Source organism: Symphodus melops, assembly GCF_947650265.1.
Source record: "Symphodus melops genome assembly, chromosome: 1".
NCBI lineage: Eukaryota > Metazoa > Chordata > Actinopteri > Labriformes > Labridae > Symphodus > Symphodus melops.
In genome coordinates, this window is record NC_136691.1 from 51,685,700 (window position 1) to 51,704,386 (window position 18,687).

General features: G+C 42.4%; 2 protein-coding genes across 4 annotated transcripts; one reads left to right on the forward strand and one right to left on the reverse strand.

Annotated features, from left to right (window-relative positions):
• Window positions 1–35: 35 nt before the first annotated feature.
• On the forward strand, window positions 36–4,411 carry prf1.5 (perforin 1.5). Of its 3 annotated transcripts, none has more exons than XM_079341981.1 (5): window positions 36–895; window positions 1,403–1,678; window positions 2,226–2,497; window positions 2,927–3,068; window positions 3,211–4,411. In XM_079341981.1, exons 2-5 carry the CDS (start codon window positions 1,409–1,411, stop codon window positions 4,096–4,098), a joined length of 1,572 nt encoding a protein of 523 aa, XP_079198107.1. In that variant the 5' UTR covers window positions 36–895; window positions 1,403–1,408; the 3' UTR covers window positions 4,099–4,411. The 3 variants fall into 3 exon arrangements, with proteins under 3 accessions (XP_079198107.1, XP_079198105.1, XP_079198106.1); XM_079341979.1 differs by having other exon boundaries at window positions 36–1,095; window positions 3,211–4,410; XM_079341980.1 differs by having other exon boundaries at window positions 36–1,072; window positions 3,211–4,410.
• A 241-nt stretch (window positions 4,412–4,652) lies between these two features.
• On the reverse strand, window positions 4,653–18,377 carry smarcad1a (SNF2 related chromatin remodeling ATPase with DExD box 1a). Its single transcript, XM_079341938.1, has 23 exons — window positions 17,900–18,377; window positions 16,769–16,907; window positions 16,549–16,678; window positions 16,347–16,416; window positions 15,994–16,094; window positions 15,558–15,659; window positions 15,243–15,321; window positions 14,527–15,134; window positions 13,339–13,535; window positions 11,686–11,776; window positions 11,201–11,300; window positions 10,865–10,924; window positions 10,460–10,535; window positions 10,138–10,273; window positions 9,856–9,987; window positions 9,319–9,414; window positions 8,563–8,680; window positions 8,351–8,466; window positions 8,033–8,221; window positions 7,817–7,935; window positions 7,197–7,379; window positions 6,921–7,030; window positions 4,653–5,851 (listed from the first exon to the last, which is right to left on the reverse strand). The coding sequence occupies exons 1-23, from the start codon at window positions 18,012–18,014 to the stop codon at window positions 5,790–5,792; spliced, it is 3,129 nt and encodes a 1,042-aa protein (XP_079198064.1). The 5' UTR covers window positions 18,015–18,377; the 3' UTR covers window positions 4,653–5,789.
• Window positions 18,378–18,687: the final 310 nt, after the last annotated feature.

Sequence of the window (18,687 nt, forward strand, 5' to 3'; positions counted from 1 at the left end):
TGTTCAAATGTAAATGTCTGAACTCACTACAGTATGTGCTCAGTGCTCACTTAGAGTGACAGATCTAATGTTTGTATATTCTAACAAGCTTATTCAATGTAGTTACTTCTTTAAGCTAGTCCTATGTAGTTCTATATTTTAAATAGTTTATGTTAATACTGCGGAATTAAAGATTATAGAAAATGCAAACGTGTCATCTGAAGCAAACTGATTTGTAAACATGAATTAGTCTGTAAATGTGGAACCAAAGCACACATCGGCTCACTTCTCCTTGAATCAAACCTTTTGCACACAGAGTGCAAATAACCATTTATATCCTTCCTGTCCACACTGAGAAAACCACCAACGTCCCTCCTATCTCCATAAATAGAGAATGGCAAGGCTGACCTCATGGTTCTGGTGAGGTTATCAGTACACAGACAGGTCTGCTCAGACGTTATATAGACAAAAACACACGCGGTCGCTCCAAAAGAAACACACTCATGCACCGTGCACTCATACATAGACACATAGGCAATTCCCGGAAAGCGAGCTCTTACTAACATGCATCTTTTTATCTCGTGACTGTACAGTCTCCCTCCCCCACACATTCACGTGCACACACAACCATGGTCAAACACACACACACACACAGCTGTGAGGGATTCATAAAGCTGGGTCATGAACATGAAAACAAACGCAGTCATGCTGAGGAAATTGTTGTGGCCTTAGGGGAGAGAGAGCGAGGAAGAGGGATAGAGAGACAGATGCATAGTCCTGAAGCAGGGAAACTCCCTTCTCGGTCTTTTTCATAGAGCAGACGACGGACAAAAGAGTGCACCCAGCAGGCATTCAGCACGGGCCGCCAGGAAAACACAAGGCTGCTCGACCGTGATTTTATTTTGAGCAGGACGAGGTCAGTTTGCGGTTCATCATTTATAATGCCATGCCACCGATGGGGTTAGTGAAGGAAGAAGAGGCACACCCGCAGTATTTTCATTCTTTCCGTTGAGATTTGGAGAAGAATTTTAGTATTTCAGGAGGCAAAGGCAGCTAAAAACTCCTGGAGGAAATCAAAGATACAATTTGAAAGGTAAACATCAAAAACTGTCCGAGGTAAGCATGCATGTCTTTTAGTTCTGTGTCTGTCTGTTGTGCACGTTTTGAGTGTTGACACTACATCTGGTGCAGGATTACTCCAGTTTCTAAAGCAGAGAGGATTAAAAGCTCATCTGCATTTACTGTACAACAAAAATAATACAGATACGTGTCTGTCAGAACTCTTCAGCCAATAACAACAATGCACTCCCCTCTTCACTGACCATCCTGCCAAACACTTACTTGATGCCGAATAGAGTTTTTCATCATGGAATAAAGACATTGTGTACCCTTTTCTTACCCTCCATGTTTTGTACCATTTTAGGTTACCATGCAAGCTGAAGGAAACCAACGGAACAACTATGTCGTGTTTATATTGGCCTCACTGGTCACGCTGGAGGTCTGGAGCGCCCATGGTTGTCGAGTTGGCTCAGGGACAGAGTGCGAGAAAGCCTCCTTTGTGCCGGGCCACAACCTGGCAGGCGAGGGTTTTGACGTGGTGCGGATGCGTAGAACAGGGGCGTATGTCATAAATGTCAAAGGTGCTTTGACTGACAACCAGACCTGTATACTGTGTCCGAACCGCTTCCAAAGTGGGCAGGTGAAATCTTAGTTTCCTTGTTTTTCGCTTTATTTTTTAACTCCACATACTCAATTCAAATCTTAAAGCTCCTGTGGGTAACTTTTGGCTTGTGTTGATTTTGGTGCCCTCTATGGACAAAGTGTTTTTTTTCCCCTGAAAATGCAATAATAATTTTTTCTATTAAAGAAAAAATTATACTCTCTTTTAAAAATAAGATGCAACACTCAGACAATCCTTCCAATGTACAATGTAAAAACAGGCAGCATGCTTTAACTGTTTCCTCTGAATCTGACACAGACAGCACATCAGCAGATTCAGGCATGAAAATTACAATAAAAAATGATTCATCTTACTATTACTGATAGAGTCTTTGGCTTTTGTAGGTTCCACAGAGAGGTACATTTATATTTTAGTTTCATAACCAGCGAAAAAGCTTCTCACAGGAGCTTTAACTTTAAGTTCTTCTACCCTGTTTTTCTTCCTCTGTACTCCTGACTTCCTTTATAGATTTTCCTCCTCCACCTGAATCCAACAATACTGTACATCCTGCCTTTTCCCCCTTTAGATTCAGAAGCTTCCTGCAGCTGTGCTGGACTGGCGTCCCTTCAGTCGCTGCAGTAAGCAGCTCTCTAGCGCCCTTCACCACTCTGTGGACTCTTTGCTGCGCAGCTCCAACTCTCTGGTTAACAACAACTGGGGCATGGGTTTGAATTTGGACCAAATTGGGAAGGCGGTGCTTGGGGGAAGTCGCTCAGATATGGCAAAGTTTGCTCGTTCGCAGCACAGTGTGGACAAGGCCACGTTTGCCATCCATGAAATCAGTTGCACCTACTACAGGTAAAGGAGCAGAGTTGGAATCTATGGAGATTTGTAAATAGATGTAGAATCAATTCATAAATCAGGAGGATTACGATGAGGAAATTGTCTTAAGTATTGTAAGATGTACAGGAAAAAAATATTTTCATTACATTCTGTAACAAACTGTGCATGTATTAAATGGGTACTACTGAGGATAAATGAATTGGCTCAAGAAACTTCAAGCCAGTTTTGTAAAATTAGCTCAACAAAGATGAAGCTGAGAAATTAACTTAAAAAAAAAAAAGATATCTTAGCTTTTCATAAGTTAATTTCTTAAGAAAAAGCTCCATAAAAGAAGCATTTTGCAATGTGAGAAACGACCTCAGGATGGACATAACTGTTTATTTTTTTCACGTTAAGTCTGACTGTGTCGCGGTTAACTCAACATGCCTTTTGTTTTCTTTACAGCTACAGACTCGCTGACCATCCCCAGCTGAGCTCAGAGTTCACGAAGCATCTGAAGAGACTCCCACAGAGCATGAACACAAGCCAGGACAGAGCCCTCTATAGACGGCTGATAGACACCTATGGAACTCACTATATACACCAGGTCAGGCGGTAGATAGAGTGCTCTCTAACAGATGTTTTTTTTTTTTTTTTTTTTTGTAAGACTGCTAAATAATGCTAAAGGTGAAGAGGTTTAGAAGCTTACTGACAGGCCAGTCTTTAATGTATTATTTGTTCTCCTATAGGTCCACCTTGGTGGTAAGGTGAGGCGGATCACCGCCTTCAGGACCTGCTTGGCCACACTAAAAGGTTTTTCTGAAAGAGAGGTTAAAAACTGCCTGAACATTGAACTCCGAATGGCTCTCGGCTTTGTCCCCGCCAACGCCTCCTTCTCCAACAAATGTGACGACCTCCTGAAGGGTAACATGAGCATGGGCTTCTACCAGGGCTTCATGACCCATAATATCGAGGTCATCGGAGGGGAGAGGTACTTTCCCGACATCCTGTACCAGCAGGACCCGTCTGAGGCGTACCACAGCTGGATGAACAGCCTCCACGACAACCCTGACGTGGTGTCTTATGCCATCTTTCCTCTTCATCAGCTGGTGGAAGACGAGCAGGTCAGTGATAACCTGAGAGTCACGGTGTCTCAGTACATCAGAGAGAACCAGCTGAAAGAAGACCAGGTTGGTTTGAGGAACTGCTCCCCGACTCCGAACCTCGACCACAACTGCTGTCCTCTGCGGGCAGGCAGAGGAACTATGCGACTGGAGATGCACAGAGCTGCAGGTCTGAGGGCGGACACCTTCACCAAAACAGACGCCTACGTGAAGATCTTCTACAACGGCATGTACGAGGAGACCGAGACGGTGATGGACAACAACGACCCCGTGTGGAATGCAACTTACGACTTTGGATCAGTGGAACTGGGTCAGGAAATGAGGTTTGAAGTCTGGGACAGAGATGTGATTTACAACGATGTGGTGGGTAGATGTGTAGTCTTTCCTGAGCGAGGACGTCGCTCTCTAAGTTGTCAACTGAAAAGAGGAGTTCTCTACTTCAGCTACACGATCACATGTGACGCTCACCTGACGGGCTTTCGGTGCGGACGATACTCCCCCACTGCCGAGTAAACGCTCGTGATTTTTGTCGATACGTAATGTTGAACTTTCAAGTGGTAGATTTATTTTTTAACAAAGAGATAGTTTGTCATTTCATATTCATCATAACTGGAAACATCTGTGAACTTTTTTTCCCCCCTCAAACCAAAACAAATGTTCACATTTTCTCACTCGCTAAAAAAAACTTTGTACAAAGTTAAATAAAAGGGATTTTGATGTATTGTCATGATTATTTTGTATTAAGAACGCTTTGATCACCTCAAAGTGTTACTGACTCACAAGAAGGAGAAAATGTTCTCTATCAAAGACAAAGAAACAAGACACAAGATTAAAGCATGCACATCATATTAAGCTGCCTTCAATAAGCTCATTGAGGTAATTCCAACCAACTTGAGATGACATTATCTTTGACTGCTCTACAAAAATGAAAGGGAAACTGTACCAAGTCAACATGATACTTGTGAAATATTAACACCAGAGGGACGATAAGTTAGCAAACCTTCCAGAGTTCTTCATCACAGGACGAGACTCTCTCACTGTCAGCTGGTAGAAGACACGACCGCACAAACATTTATTACAATCTTTATTGTTTTTAAGTTTAAACAAGAACCTTAAAAACATACAAATGACTTCAGAAAAGCTAATACAATAACACTGAAACACTTACATCACAGGGGCTACGTGTACAGTACAGATATGCAGCAGCTGCTTCCTCAGATCATTTCACTCTCCGACGCTGGATTCAGATATTTTAAAGTAGAATGATTCAATTCAAGTTCATCAAATCTATTTTATGTTTGATTTAACTGTTCTCGAGTTGCACTCTACAAACCTGGAATATTTAAGTACTAACGTTTTGTCTAGACCATCACAAAGCATGTACCGTCAGTCGTTCTGCCTTTTACCAAATACGACTTCAATTATAAAACAGGATGAAAGTCAACACGTGGCGTTTAGAGTGACGTCACAGCAGATCCGTGGCTTACTTTCTGATGCACCACAACTGTGAAAATGTGATCAGAAATCAACATGAATAGTAAGACTTTAAAGATAGTAATCCTACCTTCTGCTTGTGGTCACAGCAGCAAAGAAGTTGTGAGGCGAAAATATCTTTTTTTCTTTTTTTTTTTTTTTTTAAAACAGAGGTGACGAGAAGAGGAAAAACAACAAGAGAAGCTTCCACTCACTCTCTCTCAACTCAATTTCCTTCCTTCCTTAATTTGGAAAGTCTTGACCAGCAGATGAGCTGTAGGCATCAATTTCCAAACCAGCCGTTTTCCGTAACTTCATCTAAAAGTGAACGTTACAGAACTACAAGGGAACATGGTGAACTAAAGTGTGAGAATGTACTCCAACACATGCTGCATCACTCGCAGTTTAGGATTATTATGTTATTTTTTTTATATTAAAGGGCACGTTTGTTTTGTCCTTGTATACAGGGAGGAGTGAGTACAAACCTGTAAGTGTGTTTAAAAAGGTTTTAGGCACAGCTGCCATACAGTGGACAGGATTTCATCATCTCAACTTCTCTGCATGACAGTGAATGGTTCTCAGTAGTTTTCCTGTCCACACACATACAGTAAGAGTATATCTGTGTGTGTGTGTGTGTCTCTGTGTGCGTGTTCAGTCAGAACACTCAAGTCTGCCCAGAAACACAGGAATGCAAACAAAACAAGGTATTTGTAACATCTCCAGTTTGCCAATCACAGTCCCAGTGAAGCTTTGAGTAAGGAAGCCATATCTTCAGGTACGGTCCCCTCACCACCTAAACAACATATGTGCAGTTTTGGTTTAATGATTAGTTTTACAAACGGGTACAAATGCAAGACAACAAACAGAGTGCTGGACACAACAGCTGACCATCTTGATGTTAGATTGATAACCGCCCTTGTTTTTTTAAAATACTGTGCATCTATTGTCACGTTAGGTCTTTGCAGCACCTGGAAGTGACTTCATATCTTCTCAATGTGGTAGCTGTGCACAGATGTGCATCACAGCCTGACACACTGGAGTGAGATAGTGCTTGTTATCGGCCATATAGCGCCCTCTGCTGGTGAAAGAGAACTGCTATCGAAAAGTCAAAAGAAATGCTTTTTGACTGTTGAACACGTCTAGTAATATCAGTAAATATCTGCCATAAAACGAGCTGATACTGATCGTCACTGGATGGAAGACTTTGCTTAAATCACATTCTTGTACGTGTTTCACCACATTTTCATTTGACCATTGCTGTTTTTATACACACAGCATTCTGCTCTGCTATAGAGGGAGTCCTTCATTCTCGTTCCTCCGTTACACATTTGTGTACTCCTCTTTGCATTACTCCGCACAGACATTCTGCAGATTTGATCCAACTACATTCACACTGGAAGCTTCCAAAGACTTTAGTCAGATTTGAAAAGTCAAACTGCTGGATCGACTCTTTGATTAATGAAAAGGCTGCCATGTTTTGGACGCTTCTTTCGTCCGTTAGTTACTACTGTTTTTTTTACATTGTGATTTTTGCCTGTACAGCACTTTGGTCAACCAAGGTTGTTTAAATGTGTTTAAATAGAAATAAACTTTGATAGATTGATTGATAGTATAGTTACTGCACTCTGTGCACAGTTTGTGATCTAGCAGAGGGCTGGCTTTGTCTTTGACCTCTTTCCTCAGTGATTCACTCTTTATCAAAGGTCACTTCAGAGTAAATTTAAGGTCACTATACCTTAAGGCACAAACACGAGCAGCATGACAGGAAATAGTTCACTACTAGACTGGCTCTATAGAAATGTATGATAATGGCCTTCGTGTTGATGTCTGGATTTTGATTTTGTCTGTTTGCATCTCCTTACCTTCTTCAGCAGCGGTCATGTCCTGCTCCAGCTTTAGCTTCTTCTGGCTCAGCTGCAGTATGCAGTCCTCGATGCTGTCCTTACTGATCAGCTTAATCACTTTGACAGTCCTGAGACAAACAGCATGTTGGCCATTTAATGAACACATACAGGTAACACAGTCTTCAAACAGGTTTTGTAATTATTCCGTAATTTGAATGAATTCAGGATCCACACGCATGAAGTACACATCGACATGCATTCTGATGTCTTGGTTTTTTTTTGTTTTTTTTGTACCTTGTTTGGCCTAAACGGTGACACCGGTCCTCTGCCTGCTTGTCGTTGTAGGGATTCCAGTCTATGTCATGTAGGATGACAACATTAGCTGAGGTGAGGTTGATGCCCAGGCCACCGGCACGCGTGGACAGCAGGAACACAAATATGTCAGGATCTGTGTTGAACTCATCGATCAACACAATCCTGCAGGACGAAGGAAGGAAGGAAGGAAGGAAGGAAGGAAGGAAGGAAGGAAAGAAGGGGTTACTGTACAACTCATTAGCAAAGTCAAAAAAAGATGAAAAGGGCGAAGCACATATCAAATCCTGGCATCAATATTCATCAAGGACAATTTCATTCATCTTAATTCACCTACACACTTTGTTGGAGCTTTGTAATGCACTAAATATGTAGTTTAGTATCAACTCACAAGAATCACTCTTACTTCAGCATGTGTAAAAAGAACAATTGGGTAAGAGTATTATGGGTATTATAATGAACAGCAACAAATACAAGAACTGACTGAGACCTTTAAAGATCACATCCCTGAGTTTCTGTTTTGTGGACTAAGTTAAATACTTGTGTGTGTGTGTGTGTGTGTGAATCACGCTTTAGCAGATTAAGTATTGTTCAGTTCAAACCTGTCTGCTACCGGCGTGGATCCGTCCAGTCTGACGTAACGATGCGTCAGATGTCTCAGCAGCACTTCGACAATGTCCAGCATCATGGTGAACTGACTGAATAACACCACTCGGTCTCCCTGGACGGTAAAAAGACATTCTTATTACATGATCTGTTATCATGTGTGGTAGCCTCTTGTTTCATGTACCATACACATTCAGCACAACGGTATTAACCTTGTTTTTGAGTGAGGCCAACAGCTCTGTGAGGTGGTGGAACTTCCCAGAGTCGAGCAGCAGATCGTTTTCCAGCCTGTAGGAGCTGATGGACGAGTACTGCTTACACAGATTATGCAGCTCAAAGTCTGACATCACTTCCATGTCCTCCTGGATGAGAGCCGGCTCTGCATCAAAGTGAGTTGGCTCCTAACATATATGAGAGAGAGTGAGAGTGAGTGAATATCTCATATGAGAGGGGCAGAGAAAGGTGGCAACAAGGCTGAGTGAAACGAGGAGGCGAAAGTGTCATCTGACAAATAAATGAGCAGAACCAACCTTCAGCATGAGTTTGCTCATAGCTTTGAGCTTTTCTGTGGTGTAGTACTGTCTGTGAAGCAGAGGGTGGTTGGCCATCTTCCTCAGCTGCATCATCACATTACACAACTCGCGCTCTGCATGACAAACATATAAAAGGACACATTATCTGCTGTAACATTTGTGAAAAGTAGAACTCTGACGCCGCTCAGCGATCTGAAGATCCGGCTTACTCTCGCCATTGGTGGAGCCTTTGAGTTTCTTTAAAAGGCTCTGGTAGAGGACCTTCTGTTTGTCACTCATTGGGCAGAACTCGAGCTTCTCTTCTTTGTCTGGCAGCTGTTTGAGGACCTGCCAAAGGAAAAGCTTTTAGAGACTCAATACTTACAGAGGGTTTTGTTTTTCACTATTTAGGATGGGAATCGCAGAGAAACTCACAATATGGTAAAAAGTGCTGATGTATAACATTAGACAGCTTCGACCTGAACACTACTTTGTTGTCTGCTAAAGCATGATTCACTAAAGCATAATACACTGCTACAGAAAAACTCTGTTTGGAGTGCCAGAATTATTTCTAATTAAAATGTTGATTTTTAGCAGCAGAAAGGTGATCACTGCATCAAACCAGTCAGGACGATTCGATCAGCAAAAATGTGCCACCCTTACTAATTACAGCACATCATTTATCTAATGTTAATACCTTTTGACATTCAAAGAGAAAATTGATGGCGGAATTACTTTTTACTTTAACAAATTAATTACGATTAATTAATTAAAAGAAAATAACGCAGAATTTTTTTTGAACGCATTTAAATCACAGTTTGCTTCATAAACAGCGCGGAACTGTTTGTCATTGCTACGCGCTAGCTTCGCGCTAGCTAGGAGGAGTGACAGTGCCGCGCGCAGGGCTTCCTCTTTTCTACCACCTCACTCGTAAATCCGTTGTTCCTATTTTGAACAGTGTGCGTGACCGTGCCTAAAGGACTCACCTCACTCTTGACTCTTCTGAGGATAAAAGGCTTCATGATGAGTTTGGCCTGAGAAATACGATCCCTCTCGAAGCGGCTCTGCTCCTCGTGGGATTTCTGAAACACAAAAGTGTAACGTTGAACATAAGAGATAAAAAAGCTCCAGCTGACTTGTCGGTATTGGTGGCGTAGCTCGCAGTGAGGACGTTTTTTGATTTCACCTGTGAAACAGAATCCCTGTGTGCGTACAGTGATCTGATCACAAGTGGAGTCAGCACACTTTGCATTAACAATATGTCTCCAGTGACCACTCGTGTTAGCATCTCATCTGCTTGCTGCATATATAAACAAGAACGCCATGGTTTCACCCAGAAGGATGCAGCGCTGATCTCCAAGTTCTCCACAGTGTGATAGCAGATGATCAAACTGAAGTATCTATAGCTCATCACTGAGGAGAGCACGCTTGTGTTTCTAAGTACATGCAGTGACCCATCCACCCTCAAATGGCTTAGCTTTTACCAATCCAGACAAACTGAGCTCAGAGTGAAAACCACTCACCATGGAAAACATTTTGGAGATCTGTGTGGTGGAGCTGGAGAACATCGAAGGCATAATAAAGTTCAGGAGAGACATCAGCTCTAAGAGGTTGTTCTGTAAAGGAGTGCCTGTCAGCAGCAAGCGGTGCTCCGCCTGCAGGGGGAAAACGAGACTTCATGAACATGTTACGTGCAAACGTCACGAAGGGACATTCACTGTGATGACATGAAGACAGCACAGGAAGCAGGGGATACTGTTGGGAGAAGAAAAAAAAAAAAAATCACACAGTGTTGTTGAGCTTACATTAATGGCCATGAGGTGGCGGTAGCGCAGAGTGTTCATGTTCTTCAGCATGTGACCTTCATCAAACACTGCGTATAACAGACGCAGTTTTCGGAACAGGCTGCGGTCAGAGTCGTTGCCGATAGCCAAGTTATACCTGAGACCGAAAAACAAAACCAACGATAAACCAAAGACAATCCAACTCTTTGATTTGTATTTAAGTGGGAGAGACAAGTTGCCTAAGGCGTTTCATGGCCCCAACATCACCTGCACTGATCCTGTAATGAACAGTAAAATGTAACAATAGGTGTGTGTGTGTGTTTGTGTGTGTGTGTTTGCTTACGTTGTCACAATGACGTTGAACTCAACAGCGCCGTTGAGGATGTCATGTCTGAGGTAGCGGCGGTCCTCCACGGATCCTGTGAAGGATCAGAACTGAGTTCAGAAGGTGACAAAAAAAACTGAGCTGTTTGACTTAATAAAACCTAAATTAAGAAATCCTTGGAAAAGTCAAAAGTTCCAAACAAAATAAAAAAAAGTTACAATAAAAAACGTGAAAAATGAATTTACAAATGTACTTCTAAATGAGAGAAAAGCTGAGTCACCATCCATCAAAGAAAGGGGATGAAATGTGCACACCATCAACAACTTGCAGCATGCACAGAAATCAAATGTATAAAAGAGGATTCTTTGTGTTTGTGAAGCTTCTGTCTGTGTTTTATGTCTTAAGACGAGTGAGGAGTCTTACCATAATAGACTAGAACTTTGAGGCTGGGACACCACAGCTTCAGCTCTCTGACCCAGTTATCTACAAATCCAAAACAAAACATGTGAAAATACTCAATGACAGACTCTGAATGAACACTAACAACAGGCATACAAGACAACGAGCTAGGATAAAAGGACAGCTAAACAAACCAAACCCCGGACATCTCCATGTCAAACAGGACGCTGTGCTTGGCTGATAGAAAATCTAATCCAATATATTTTTTCTGTCTCTCAGAAAAAGGCGTTATTATTTCAAATGATTTTACGCTGAACAGTTTTGTCCTTTTGTTGGTTGTTGGATTGTAAAGATGGTTACCGAGTGTCGAGGTCGGCACAATGATGAGGTTCGGTTCTTCTTTTCCATTCTGGTAAAGTTGGGCCAGAAACGCGATAGCCTGGATGGTTTTCCCCAAACCCTGAGAGAATAAAAGAGAGTCGGTCAAACATCGAACACGTGTGGTATGAAGAGCCAGCTGGACACACTGAAGACTTATTTGAACATCTGTACTACCAGTACAAACGAAAACCATCTTTTCAGACTCCATATTCATTCACACCAGCTCCATAAAACTTTCAGAGTTCTCTTTCTACCTGCTGGTTGTTTTGTTCACCTGCAGGCGACACATCGACGCCGACAGAGTCACGCTCACTGAGTTCAACGCTCTGCACGCGCCTGATGCCCTGCACGTTTTGTTTGGAGTTTACACTCCTGTCTTTACTTCAGGATCTTTATCAACACCTCACAAACACGGGGTTTTGCAACGCGTCCCCTCCTAAAAGGTCATCTGCTGGGTGCCTTACCATTTCATCGGCGAGGATACCACTCAGGTCGTGATCATAAAGCAGCAGCAGCCAGTTCAGACCGATGAGCTGATAGGGTTTCAGCTTCAACCTGAAAGACAACGAATGAGCTGCTGAGGACACGAATAAGAACTGGAAGTCACTCAGAAATCCTAACAATGATGTAACAGCCTAAAAAACAGAGGCCCATGTAAGAAGTTTATTTATGAAGCACTTTGAGAAAACTAACTAAAGAAGATCCCGAACACCAGTAGAAATCTATCCTTTAAGCCATCAAGGTGTGCCTTCAGAGGATTACTCCAGCTCTCCTGATCTGGGCTCTAAAAATGTACGTGCGCCAAAAACCCGGAAATGGCGTGCACACAAAATAATTCCGATTTATTTAAACCGTTGGTACGCACACCTTCACGCAAAGTTCCCTTTATGAATCACGATCCACCTTGAAATGTGCGTACGTAGATGATCCTCATGTTCCGCCTGCTACAATAATTGGTCAATGCAGAGCAGCGACAAACGAGGGGACAGGTCAAAGGTTTCCGGCGCTGGATCATGCACAGTCCGGTCCTCTGAGGTCCGAAGGTGAGACGGCGCTGATCAAATATGTGTGGAGGACTTTTAGATTTGTTACGTTTAATATTGTGAGGTACTCACAGAAAACGGGTGACCACATGCGCGCGTATTAAACAACGACTTTAATGATCATAATGACGCAGATCTGTCAGGAAGTTTGATATTTAGTCAAATAAAATGTAGAAGAGAAAACACGTTCTGCACGCTTCAATTCACCACTTGGTCGTGCGTGTCGCCAATTTACCACGCCTCCAAAATGTAAGGCTTTCAAAGGCTAAAAAGACTCTTCAACTTAGAAGTAACCAATCCATTGAGGGAAGCAAAGACCGGTGTAATATCATCCGACATCAGTGTATGCAGAGACTATTGGACATGTGCTGATATAACCCAATGTATTCACCTTACAAAGAATCATGACCTCCAGTACATGCACAGTTCCATCTCGTCCATGTTGTACTCTGTATGTCTTTTCCACATGTGTTTGATAACTGCACTGGAGCTATAACCTCAAAACTTTTGTATACCCGTCTCTAAAGATGGAACATAGATCTAAAGAAAGATATCGGCTGATTTATCGTTAAACATGCCCACACCAGTCGGACCCTAATACGGTCACTTCTCATGAAGCTACGTCTTCAAAAAGCTGACGGCAGAGTTTTGACTTTTTAAAATGTGCTGGAGCTCAGCGGACCTCTCTGTCCGTCTTCATACGAGGACCAGCTGAGAACAAGCAACAAGGACAAGGTCTGTCCACTTTATCGGCCGTGAATTGATGACATTAAGATCAACGTTTAAAAATCCAACAACAAAGAAATGTACGGTTGGCAAAGAGCGAGGTTAGCCAAAACTAAAAGCACAGAGCTGCAACTTGTACACGTAGTCAGAACATTCACAGGTTTATGCAAAACACAAACATGCACAGTACAGAGGACAAGGATATTCTATCATGATATATATTATAAGATGACAATATTGTGCGAGTGTTTGGAGTGAATTGCGTCCAGCTTGTGTGTGTTTTGGGATCTTCTGGGCTCAGTTAAACAGTCTAAGATAAGATTTGGTGTGTTTGTGCTTTGGACTCACTGGCTGTTGAGCACCGTCGGTGGTTTCATGGCCCCGGTGCCCTTCTCTATCACCGAATTCACCTGCTTGGTCATTTTTGTGGAGATGGTCTCACATTTGGACATGAGCCCACGGACCACCTTTCTCTCTTTCAGGACGACTCTGCAGCCCACCAGCAGCTGCTCGGACAGCCCGTTCTCTTTACTGAAGACGTCCACCTGAAGAGGGAAGTGAGAGAGCTGTAATCCACACAAAGATGAGGACGAAAAGCAAAATCATCAGATGACGCAACAATCAAGACGAAAGTGAGCGTCCTCACTCGTTCTGCCGCTGTTTGCACATGTATGGTCGAGGTGACCTCATCTATCTTTCAGGCGGGACGACAAAACCAAACATGCACAGATAAAAAGATCTTCAGGTTGTGTTTGAGTTCTACACGTTGAACAGTCCTGTGTTTGGTTCAACAGGCTCCTTTTCTTTAAAACAAAGACACAAAGGTCGACAGTTGGATAACAGAGCACCAGAGGAGGTTTGTCAGGAAGTGAAGACTTCTATAACTCGACAGTTCGTCAGGAATGTCTCGCCCTACACAGAAGACGCTCAATCAGTAAATACATTCAGAATCTAATTACACAGGTGATCAGCAGACTGACTAACCGGCTGTGTTGTGTTTTATTTTACCTTTTCTTAAGAACATGTGCAAAACCAGATTTGATTTGTAAAGAAGAAAGAAGAAGAAACAGAATGTCCTTTAGGGTCCTCTTGTCTGCTGCTTAATAACCGTACACATCAAGGTTGTCAAAACTCTTAAAACACGTTTTGATACCACGTTTAAAAATAACGGTACCATTTCTTACTTTAAAGATCAATAGCATTAAAACGTTAACCTCTTTGACCCAAAGTCCTGACCGGTTGCCGGTGGCGTATTGGTTAGTGCATGTGACAAACGTACAGGGGTGGCCCGGGTTTGAATCCAACCTGTGGTTATTTTGCCCACCCTCTCTCTGATCTTTGACTCTGTCCACTGTCCTGTCTTTAATAAAGGCGTAAAAAGCCCCAAAATTAGAGAAAAAAAAACGACGTTTTAGTTACAGTGGTATCGATGAAAGATTTACACTGAAGCTACATCGTTTATATCATTTGAAATGTATCAGCATCACACTGAAGTTTCTATTTCTGGTAGTGCTGCAAACACACGGACACACTCACCACGCTTCCCCAGCTATCGAAGGGTCTCAGTTCCACGATCTTCTGGGCCTTTTTAACGGAGCAGCCGGCGATCAGCGACAGCTCGTCGATCGACGCGTCCTGTAAGAAGGTGAGTATCTCTTTCTTCACATCCGTCATGCCACCTTTAGTGTCCAGCTCCTCGTCCGAGTCTTCAAACTCACTGCTAACCTCTTCGTCACTTTCCCCGCCAGAACTGACATGTTGGTCCGCAGCGCGGGCCTTCTTTCTACTCTCTTCTGCCTGCTTCTTGGCTATACTGGTCCCACTGGCAAACCTGGACAGCATCTGGGCCGTGGAGGACGAGGATGAAGTTGGCTTTAACGACGAGGAGGTAGTTGATTTCTTCAAAGACACTGGGGCTGGACTTAATGTAAGCCATGAAGACAGAGTGGACATTCTACTTCTGTTTTTAGTTCTGCTGTCGTCTGAGTCCGATTCTTCTTCACTGTCCTTTGTATTGTCTGTATCATCGGAGCTCTCGCCTGCATCCTCCTTGTGTTTGGTTGACTCTCTGCTGGACTTGTTTTTGCATTCTGATTGACCGAGATCATCTTCTTCTGCCTCATTGGAGCTGTGGCTTGTATTTTCTAACAACAGAAGAAAAAAAAAAAGTAAACGAATCAAAATCAGTCTCAGAATCGATATCGACATGTCAGTGACAAGATGGACTAAGACGATGGCTTCTGTGTTCGCACCTGGATCGGAGAAGACTTGTAGAGCCTGCAGAGCGTCCTCATAGTTCCAGTCGTGTTCCTGTAACACCATGCGCAGCTCCTACAACAAGCCAAAAAGAACTTTTACTGCTTGAAGTAGTCCCACATAACAGACACGTCGGACATTTAGACGGTCTAAATTATTTATTTACTTCTGAGCTGTTTTTGAGTAACTGTAAAAACCAAATTTCCCTCTGGGATTAATAAAGTAATTCTGATTGTGAAAAGCGTCTGCTAAGTGACCTGTAGAATTGTAGGTGTGTTACAAACGGAGACAAAGTGTTTGTGTGTCTTCACCTCTTTGTCGGGGTCGGGGAACTTTCTCTGCAGTCTTCTGACCATGGCCTCCTTCTTCTCAAAGCTCGGCGTTTTGTCTTCACTGCCTTCATCTTCAGAAACCTTCGAAAAACACAAAAAGAGGATTGATAAGGTTTAAAGAACCCTGACCGATGAAATTCAATACCAACTTACAGGAAATGGTTATTTGCATGAAGAGAAAGCCACAATAGCCACCGTTGATTCAATCACCATAAACAAAGAGTCCGTATGAGTATTTAAAACATGCAGTTTCTCTGTTCAGCAGCCATCTTTTTTGTGTTTCATCAACATTTAAACCAGTTCATCCGTCTTTTTATGCACTTTAAAATCTCTGCAGTGTTTCATAAGGGATCCCAAACGCCTGTGCATTTGATGCCAATCTCTCCAGGTGTGAAGTGAGCATCAGTCATCTTACATCAGATGATCTCCTCTTCCTCTTGCTGGGCTGAAGATCAACACTGTCCTCCTGAGAGCTGCTGGATCCATCCTGCTTTCTCTTCCTGCCTTGTTCTGGCTCTGAAAAGACAACGCAGCCCACAGGTGTTTGGAGGATTAGAGAACTGAAGGAGAACAGATTGTTCACAGAGACGTTCCTTCCAGTTTGAAAGCATTTTGTTGTTTTTCTCTAGCTGAACACCCGACTTAATCAAACCTTCTTTGGTGAAGTTTCGACTTTCCTTAACTGGCCACAGACTGACCGTTAAAAGCCAAAAATACATAAAAATGTAGTGCAAACTTATTAAATGTGCCTATGAAAAAGTTATTTACCTTTTTTATCCCCAAACTGAAAAATGCATGCAGCCACAGCCCCCTCCAAAGTGCTGGTGCTGTTTATGACCTGAAGACAAAAACAGGACAAGATGCTTTGACCAGCTCGGGTTTGGAGATTCAACGGAATGATATCAAATTTATAGATGGTTATCATGGCGTGATCTATGAAGTGCAATGCATCTGCTCATTCTGGACTCACTTCTATCAACTCTTCCCTTGTGAGCTGAGGAAACATCTCCAAGAGTGTGCTCATTTTCTCCTCGATCTCGCGGTCTTCTTCGTCGCTCTGATCAGATTCTGCATATTTTGATGATTTCTGTTTGGCACTCCTACAGAAGAAGAGTTTACAAGTGTTAACCTCACGGCAGCATGAATGTGAAAAAAAAGCAACATGTGACGTTATTTAAGGCGACACCTACATGGATTTACTGCTTTGTGATACTTTGTTTTTGCTTTTAGAAACGGCTTCTTCCTCCTCCAAATCAAGCGAAATGACCTCTTCGAAAACCACTCCTCGGACATGGGACTTTGGTGGAGCTTTGACAGGTTTCATTTTAGCTGGAAAGAAAGAAAAAAAAAGAGAGATACAAGTCAGATGTGCATTTTATGTAAGCAGCAAACTGTGTTGTTAATTTAAAAAGTAGATCGCTACCTGCGTTTTCATAGCACATGACAGTTCTCTGACACAGAGCTTTTAAGTGAAAGGGTTTGTTCAGCATCATATAAAAATATTTTGACCTCTGGACAAAACAGTGTTATACATTACAAGTCACTGGCGAAAATGATGATCGAACAATAATTGGGGATAAGCAGATACATCTCTTGTACATCTGCACTGACCGATATCCATCCTGTTGACAGACATCAGCCCATCAGTACATAATGTGTCATGCAATGACAATGTGCATCTTTTGTGTATCTTTTAAGATAATCCTTTATTGATCTCGCACCTGTAAAAACAAACAGTGTACAGTTTTATCAACTGTTGGACTGTGATTTGTTTTCACGGTCAAAGATAAAGAAAAATATCATCAGTGTGGGAGTCTCACAACATTTTTAAGAAATCTCAGTCACGTGGAGTTTATAATTCATGATCCAGGGACATTTAAAGAGGAGGAACTATTTACAAATATGTTAAATGCTCCAATCATATAACTTATTTTAAAAACAGCAATTGTTATTTTAAACAGTCAGCCCTGATGTCCACAGTCTGTCCATCTCTAATAATCAGAGTTTATATAACTTGTTTTTACCCTTGACACCCGCTTCATGGTAGACATTAAGTATGGCTGACGTGTTTAAGACCCAGATAATGGATCATGTGTTACTTGCTGGATTGTATTGAGTCTAAGATTTCTCCCTTGTGTGCAGATCGATCATGTCCAGACATGTGAGCTCTCATTGTGTCAGTGAAATCTGTTTCAGGTCCTAAAGGACAGGTGTCACTGTCTCAAAGCATCCATTCTGATATACCATGACATTATATTTATTGTAAATCTGACAGCATGTGAATGAATAAAAAAAAACATCTAAGTGAACATCTTTTTTACCTGGCTTGTTCTCCTTCTCAGACTCGGGACTTTTCGAGCCGCTGTCCACTTCTTTGTTTGTTGTCTTCGCTTCCTTCTTGTCAAAACGAAAACGGTCCAGGTTGAACGTACTCATGCTCACAAACCTTTTTCTTGACTGGTCGTGGCAGCCCTTTGTTTCTCTCAATCCAGCAGTGTGTGTTTTTTCCTGTAAGCCCGTTGGCAAGCTACTGTTCACTAGCGCCGGATGTTAGCATAGCAGCTCGGGTAGCTGTGGGTCGGAATGACGTTTAAAACTGTGTCACTGCTCAAAATTCAAATTTGACAGTTTTAATTATTGGATAAATATAGGACAGATGTTATATCAAAGACGGTAGCTAAATGCAGAGTCCATTAGCAGCTCTACGATAACAGCCGGTTTCCCGCTAACACAGCGGCCCAGGAGGACGAAAAGCTCCGCTCATTGGTCAGAAGAGCGGAGTCGGAAGGAAACGCACGCTTACGTCAAGATTGCGCGCTGTACCTTACTTCCGCTGTCGCTTCAATTTTTATTCACAAACCAAAATCATTAACAATGACACAGACATTTATGTAATTTCCCCGCTCAGTAGCCATGTGATCGTCTCGGAGTAGCCCCATATATAATAAGATATATAATTGCCTCATTCTGGCATAACAGTAGTTTAAAGTATGCTTCAAACCAATTGTCAAGACTAACTGGAAGGGAACTATCTTGACAGTCGTCACAGCAACGCTTATGAAACGTGTTGTGACGTCAAACGTAAAGTCAAAGTAAGCAACAAGGGCCT